Source organism: Narcine bancroftii, chromosome 10 (assembly GCF_036971445.1).
Source record: "Narcine bancroftii isolate sNarBan1 chromosome 10, sNarBan1.hap1, whole genome shotgun sequence".
NCBI classification, from domain to species: domain Eukaryota; kingdom Metazoa; phylum Chordata; class Chondrichthyes; order Torpediniformes; family Narcinidae; genus Narcine; species Narcine bancroftii.
This window is the reverse complement of record NC_091478.1, coordinates 68,162,576-68,169,908: the sequence shown is the minus strand read 5'-3', so window position 1 is coordinate 68,169,908 and position 7,333 is coordinate 68,162,576. Positions and strand designations below refer to the sequence as shown.

At 40.7% G+C, this 7,333-nt stretch overlaps 1 protein-coding gene across 1 annotated transcript in view; it reads right to left on the bottom strand.

The window, feature by feature from the left end:
* The window catches only part of gas8 (growth arrest-specific 8), a 46,139-nt gene that overhangs the window by 4,311 nt on the left and 34,495 nt on the right, over nucleotides 1-7,333 (bottom strand). Inside the window, exons 8-10 of the mRNA XM_069901227.1 lie at nucleotides 6,889-6,975; nucleotides 4,590-4,799; nucleotides 3,434-3,499 (exon numbers count right to left, since the gene is read on the bottom strand). Coding sequence (XP_069757328.1) covers nucleotides 3,434-3,499; nucleotides 4,590-4,799; nucleotides 6,889-6,975 — 363 coding nt within the window. The remainder of the gene's footprint in view (nucleotides 1-3,433; nucleotides 3,500-4,589; nucleotides 4,800-6,888; nucleotides 6,976-7,333) is intronic.

The window sequence follows — 7,333 nt, the reverse complement described above, 5'->3', positions numbered from 1 at the left end:
TTTAAGTGATAACTTTTTTTATCGTAAAACTTGGAGCCCTTATTTGGATCATATGGCCTTAAAATTTTGAATTCTCCAACCACATAGTTGTGGTGTTACTCTAATCCATGGTAATTAATTATGTCATTCTGGTTTACATCTCCTCTTTTCTCTATTTGTGAGGGATAGATTAGTTGGTATTGGGGGAGAGGGTGGGTGGGAGGGATTACATGGGAGGAGGGTGGGTAGTAGGGGGTGTAGTTTGTTTTATATACACACACACACACACTTTTTTTTGGATTATATGTATTCTTTCTTTTCTTTCTTTGGCTTGGCTTCGCGGACGAAGATTTATGGAGGGGGTAAAAAGTCCACGTCAGCTGCAGGCTCGTTTGTGGCTGACCAGTCCGATGTGGGACAGGCAGACACGATTGCAGCGGTTGCAAGGGAAAATTGGTTGGTTGGGGTTGGGTGTTGGGTTTTTCCTCCTTTGCCTTTTGTCAGTGAGGTGGGCTCTGCGGTCTTCTTCAAAGGAGGCTGCTGCCCGCCAAACTGTGAGGCGCCAAGATGCACGGTTTGAGGCGTTATCAGCCCACTGGCGGTGGTCAATGTGGCAGGCACCAAGAGATTTCTTTAGGCAGTCCTTGTACCTTTTCTTTGGTGCACCTCTGTCACGGTGGCCAGTGGAGAGCTCGCCATATAATACGATCTTGGGAAGGCGATGGTCCTCCATTCTGGAGACGTGACCCATCCAGCGCAGCTGGATCTTCAGCAGCGTGGACTCGATGCTGTCGACCTCTGCCATCTCGAGTACCTCGACGTTAGGGGTGTGAGCGCTCCAATGGATGTTGAGGATGGAGCGGAGACAACGCTGGTGGAAGCGTTCTAGGAGCCGTAGGTGGTGCCGGTAGAGGACCCATGATTCGGAGCCGTATTAATTGTTTTTTTAATGTATGTATCAGGTTTTTAATAAATAAAATATATAAAAAATAAATTCAACTAATGGTGAGAAATCATAATCTTCAAAGTTTCCGATAGTGTTGATTGGAAATAGCAAGGTTGGCTATTACACCATGAGAAATTCCTATTCTTCAAGTTGTATAAAATTATTGTGACAGATCATGTTGCATTTCATATTGTATATGTTTTAACGAAGATAAATTGTGTCAGATTTTTTTTAGTGTAGGCCACATATAAACACTTCAAAACAGATCTCATTTAAAATCCTGTTCAAGCCAGACAGTCTGGCTCCAAGTGCCTTTGCAAAAGCTTTGGGGAGTGCCTATAGAGATTTCACTAATGTATTGTTGTTTTGGAAAGCAACACATTAAAGAACTTGGAAGATTAGGTCCGGAGCTGCAGGCTGTCTGTTCTGAGAGGGTCGTGTGGTTTTGCAAGCAGTGAGAGTATGTGTGAGAGAGAGAAAGAGGGAATTCAATTCTACAGTTCAGCAGCAGCAGCTGGGACTGGAACGTGACAAGCTGGCAAGCTTGTGGAAAAACCCCATTTTAAAGATGGGTTGTGAGTTCTTAGTTCAGCCTGGTCAAAGCCCTTGTGGTTCATACAAAAGGAGAGGACTGGCTGCCTAATGTTTCACTTGAAATAAGGGAAACAAAAAGGAACTCTGTGGTGACCTGAAAAGAAGATGTTATCATCTAGAGAACCCGGATGGGGCAAGTTTCTTCGGAAAGACACTGACATGGCTGATTGGAAAGAATCAGTTTGTGTCCAGTGAACAACAAATCTCTCTCTGAAAACCGAAAAGAACATTCCTGTGCTGTAACCATTTACCTTTCAAGCACCAAAGCCTGGTGAAATTCATAAATATTAAATTCTGTGCACAGTATAAGAATTGCCTGCAACCAGTGAATTTGGAGAAGTGAGAAGTGAGATTGGACTGTGAATCAAAGAACTTTTCTGAACTTATATACACATTATATACACGTGTGCTTAGAATTAGAAAGGGGTTAAATTAATAGTAATAAGTTAAAGTTTGATCCTGTTTTCATGTTTAAAGATAATTAAAATAAACTTTTTTTTAGGTAAACCCTTTGTCTTGGTGAATTTCTGTTGCTGCTGGGTTTTGGAATCCTCTGGGCTCATAACATTGTTAATACTGAGTCAACTGTAAGTGCTGCTGTTTTATTATCCAAGAATTTGTGGCGGCATGGTTGACGTCGCAGTTAGCGCAATGCCTTTACAGTGCCAGTGATTGGGACTGGGGTTCGAATCCCACGCTGTATGTAAGGAGTTTGTATGTTCTCCCTGTGTCTGCGTGGGTTTTCCCCAGGGGCTCCGGTTTCATCCCACTGTTCAAAATGTACCAGGGGTGTAGGTTAATTGGATGTAAATTGTCTAAATTTTTTAAAATGGTACTTTCAACAACATTTAGGTTCACTCTTTGAGATAAAGAGCATCTCCATAAAATTAATGCTACTTAGCCAAATATGATCAACAATCAACACTAGTGGCACAAGATACTGCAGAGATGCCTGAATCTGAAACAAATGACAACAGCTGGAGAAACTCAGCTGATCGGACAGCATCTGTGGAAGCTCTTGGTTGTGACCCTTCATCAGGACTATCAGTGTACACAAAAAAATAAGGAGGATGATACAAGAACTGGCTCACCCCTTCTTTTAAAACCCCAGTCTGCCCTTGCAGTATTTCCCCCCGCTCATCATCCACCCTTTATTTGGATTGACTTATCGCCTTCCTCAGTTATCAGATTCCATAATCTGCAGCACTTTACCATCTCCACATATCACCTTGCACAATCTGTCTCTTATCTACACCCTCTGTCTCTACCTTCACCTGGGTCCAACTCCTTACCTAGATCCATCTAATGCTTGTCAGCTCCCACCTCAACCCTTTATTCTGGCTATCTCCCTTCTACAATCCAGCTCTGATACAGAGTATTGACCTGAAACATGGACTATTTCTCTGCCTCCACAGATGCTGACTGATTTGCTGGGTTCCTACAGTATTTTTCTTATTGTTCATTGTACTGTTTTATCTCAAGATAATTTCCAAAGTGGAAAAAAACTGAAAAAGTATCTCTGCCTACAACTTTCTCTCTCAATATATCAATAAAAAAATTATTGAAATACCAGTCATTATTAACAGGCTCTTACAATCGGGAGTGTGTCACCAGGTTGCCCTTACAGAATTAATTAAGGAAATCACTTTCCATTAAATAGAAGAATAATAACTTTCCATGAGAATTTTGTCAATTGCTATCAAGATGAATAATTTTTGTTAAGTGTCCACAGATCTACCAATGTATTCAAAGTCAATGCACTAGTCTGAAGGGACCGATACAGGATAAAAATCTTACCAAAATACTAGATGTTGGTAAAAGAATTGTCTAGCTTTGAATAAATAAACCAAGGTACTTGCATCTTGAGATTAATGCAATTCTTGAACATAGTGTTGCATTTCATTTATAACTTACCTTACAAACCCGAGCCAGTTCATACTGTAGGTCCTTGATTACATTATTCTTAGAGTCCAGAACATCCTGAAAAAGAATCATACAGCAAGTGAGCTTCATATAATTTTCAGAATCTGAAACAGCTGCTAAAAATATCAACAAAGGTATTTCAGACCCAAAATTATCCTCAACACAGGAAATAATGCCACATGAAATATTCTCGTTTCAAGGGAACAATACGAATTAAACCAAAGGTAAATTAGCTGATCAGAACTGGGTTTTTTTCAAGTTTCCTTGCTTCAAGTGTCTTCCAATATACATAGTGCAATTAACTCAAACCAGAAGGTTGCTTGCCTCATAATTTCAGTCTTAGCCCACTGTTCCTCACGATGTACTTTTCAATTCATCTGTCTGTACCTAAATTGAATAAACGGTGCAAATGCCATTGGCAAAACAGTATTCGATCTGTCAGCCATCTGTCTGGCGAGTGGATCAGCTCATGATTATAATGGCAGAGCAGATGGACCACTGGGGCCTCCTTCTATTCCTATATCTTGGAATATTCTGATGATTTGCAAGATATAGGTAAAGATATTCTGAGCATACTGTAGAAAATAAATGTTAACCTGGTGGTCTCTTTCCAGAGTCGGTAGGTGGGAGGGGGGGGGGGGGGTTGGCAGAGGTTAGGAAACCAAGCTGGCCTTCAGAAAAAAGTTGCTTAATGAATAAAGACAATTTGAAATGTATATATGTCTTTCTTTCAAGTTGAATTGAAACCAATTTGATTGTTTCTACGTCTTTAAATACGCAAAGGGCCACTATGAACTATTATCACTTCAACAAGGAATCCCTCACACCTTCCATCCTTTTTGACCAGATTTTCCTTCCTCCCTTTCTCTCCATCTTAACCTTTTTTAATCCCTAATTTTACCAATTCTGATGAAACATTTACCATTTTTCTCTCTGATGGGAGTTTCCAGCATTTTCCATTTATATTTCAGATATCAAAGCATCAGCAATATTCTGTTTTACTATGATTTTAATGAGTTGACAACTCACCAAGACTTTTCTTTGTCATGGAATCTTAATAACATTTACAGTTTCAGGAGGCATTAAGAAAGTCCCTTTGTTCCCTTACTAGCAAACGACAAGAACAAAGGAGAAAGATTTGTTGTACCTCTAGTTTCCGAGTGACCATAGTGAGTGCCGTTGGGTCAAGGTTGGAAGCAGCGAGAACCTCATTCAATTGTGCTTCTTTTTTCTCCAAGCAGTCAGACAGTAAACTAAGTTTCTGCTCAAGGATAACATTCTTCAAGCCTGTCTTCTGTTGAACTTCCTGAATCGCTTTTTCAAATTTATTGTAGAGCTGATCCCGCTCTTCTTGAACCTCAATGTAAAAAAATAATTAAAACATTGTGAAGTCATAAATTTAGACCGTCATGGATCAACCATGAAAATCCTGTTAATAGTAAGCCACATAGAATCGATACTTGAAAATATTTGAAACTGGTTATCTTCTTTTGTAAAATATAATGTACCCCTGTGGAGTTGTTATACTTGTACAATTAACTTATCTGGTCCTGTACCTGTTGAATCCAGGCATCTAATATACAACCTGTTTCTATGCTGTATGATTCCGCCAGCCCAATAACATCTTCACCATCACCAGCCTGGCCAACCCTGACTGGATCAACACCGGGGAGTCGGCAGCATCCTGCAGCTGCCCTGGGGCATTTTGGAAGAACTGTCTTAGATCCCACCCGCTGCCTTGTGGGAAAAGCCTCTTTGGACAAAGGCTAAGAGGTGGTAAACTCTGAATTCAAACCACCTGCTGCCTTGCAGATTTTGCCTCTTTAGGCAAAGACTAGGAGAAGACAACTCTGACTTCAAATCCCCAGGCTCGGCTCGCCCAGCCATCAGAACTTAGAAAGGGCCCAAGCTATGGGCAAATAGCACGTCAGTCTGGCAGCTGTGACAGAGCGCGGGAAATAGTTTCCACAGCGGTCTGCAGCAGCAAACTTGGTGGGCAAAGGATCCGTAAGGACAATGGCCAGGGAGCATGGTCTTGGAACAGACCACTGCGGGGCAATCCCACGTCACTCTGGCGTGCCTCGCACTCCGCCAGGCTCAGTGGCATGGGTCCCAGAGGGAGGTGTTTGTCCTAGGCAAGCACTTGCCTCCAAGTCCTTGCCCAGGCACACAGTGCCTAAAGCTGAAAAGCTACAAGGCACCGTGTTCATCTTCGCTCGCAAATGGATGGATGGATGGAGTTTTAAAAAAATCGACTTGCTCAAAAATTGGCCATTGGACCTTTTTTCTAAGCGAGTTAAAAAGTTAGAAATTAATTATAATGCATAATTATTTCATAATCATCCCATCTAGCAATCATTTCTGTGCAACTTTCACTGTCCCAACTTCATTCTCTGTACCAATATTATCATTTTCTATTTGTTAATATTTCTTTCTTGGTTAACTTGCTCACTCTGAAAACTTTTCAGTTAATTTCTTTCATTGGTATGTTCTAATTGTGAATCTGAATTTCAGAATTATCATAATTATTATTTCTAGTAATTATCTCTTATCTTCAACTTCACATTTCACTTCTGACCTCACAGATTACATTTTTTAAATTTAGGCATACAGCACGGAAACAGGCCTGTTCATACCATGAACCCATGCTGCCCAGTAACACCCAATTGACCTACAACTCCCAGTATGTTTTGAAGGGTAGGAAGAAACTGGAGCTCCCGGAGGAAACCCACGCAGACATGGGGAGAATGTAAAACTCCTTACAGACAGCACCGGATACAAACTCCAGATGCCGACGCTGTAAGAGGGTTGCACAAACCTCTACGCTATCTGTGCTGCCAGATTTGCTCATGTTTAACTCTAAAACAAAACTCCAAACTTATCTAACTGAACTCAGCCCCAGATCAAGGATTCATCACTTTTTTGATGCGCCAACCAAATCAGATAGCTGGATACCATTAGGCTCATGATGGACAACCAGGCTCTAAATGAAAATTGGGGCTCAGTGTATTTGTTTTGCAAAGACCTTCAGCATGAAAGGACTCCAGACCAAAGACTTTCAACATTTTTTGATGCCTGGCTCCAAATGCAATATGTATAAACTGATCAGTCGACCCCCAATTTTAGAGAGATTTATTTGAGTTTCACAACTCAACTTATAATCAAAATATACAGTAATTGGATCAGAAGGTTCAAAGAGATGAATGATTTACTCCTGTTCCTTTGGTTTCAGTATACACATTATTTGTTGCAACAATTGCCAGTGTAATTTCTTTGAATTATATCTAATTGTAATTACTTTATATATGATCTTTAATTAAATATGACAAAACCTGTACTTTTAATTAGGTTCCTCTTCTACTGTGTAAGGCCATAGCTGTACTTTTGTTACTGGTATTTTGGGCTCCACCAGCTGCATTTTAATGAGCAATTTCATTATAACCAACCTTGCAAAAGCGCTGCTCCAGTACTTCATGTTCCCACCTGAACTGCTTCATTTCCTTGTCCATCATTTTAAGCTTTGCTCGAGCTCGCTGCAAAAAGAAAATCAATTGATTCAACTGTTAAATGCTACATTCTTTGCCGGTGGCTTGTGCCTCCTAGTCTTCCAGTAAAGTCAAGGAATAGGCCAACCAGGAGTCAGATATTTTAGTAACTGGCCACAAACATCACCTACCTATTTCACTTACAGGAGTGCACATGATTTTCAGCCACAAGATGGAGCTATGTTACTTCTGGAAGATCTTTGGCTTGTATCTGGTTAACCAGTAAGCTCAATCTACTCAAACCCTCTGCCTTCTGCAGGCAAGCCAATTCCAAATTAGCGCAGACAAGTTCCATGGATCCCATGCCTCATGACTTTTTGAATAAGCCTACCATGGGAGATCTTGT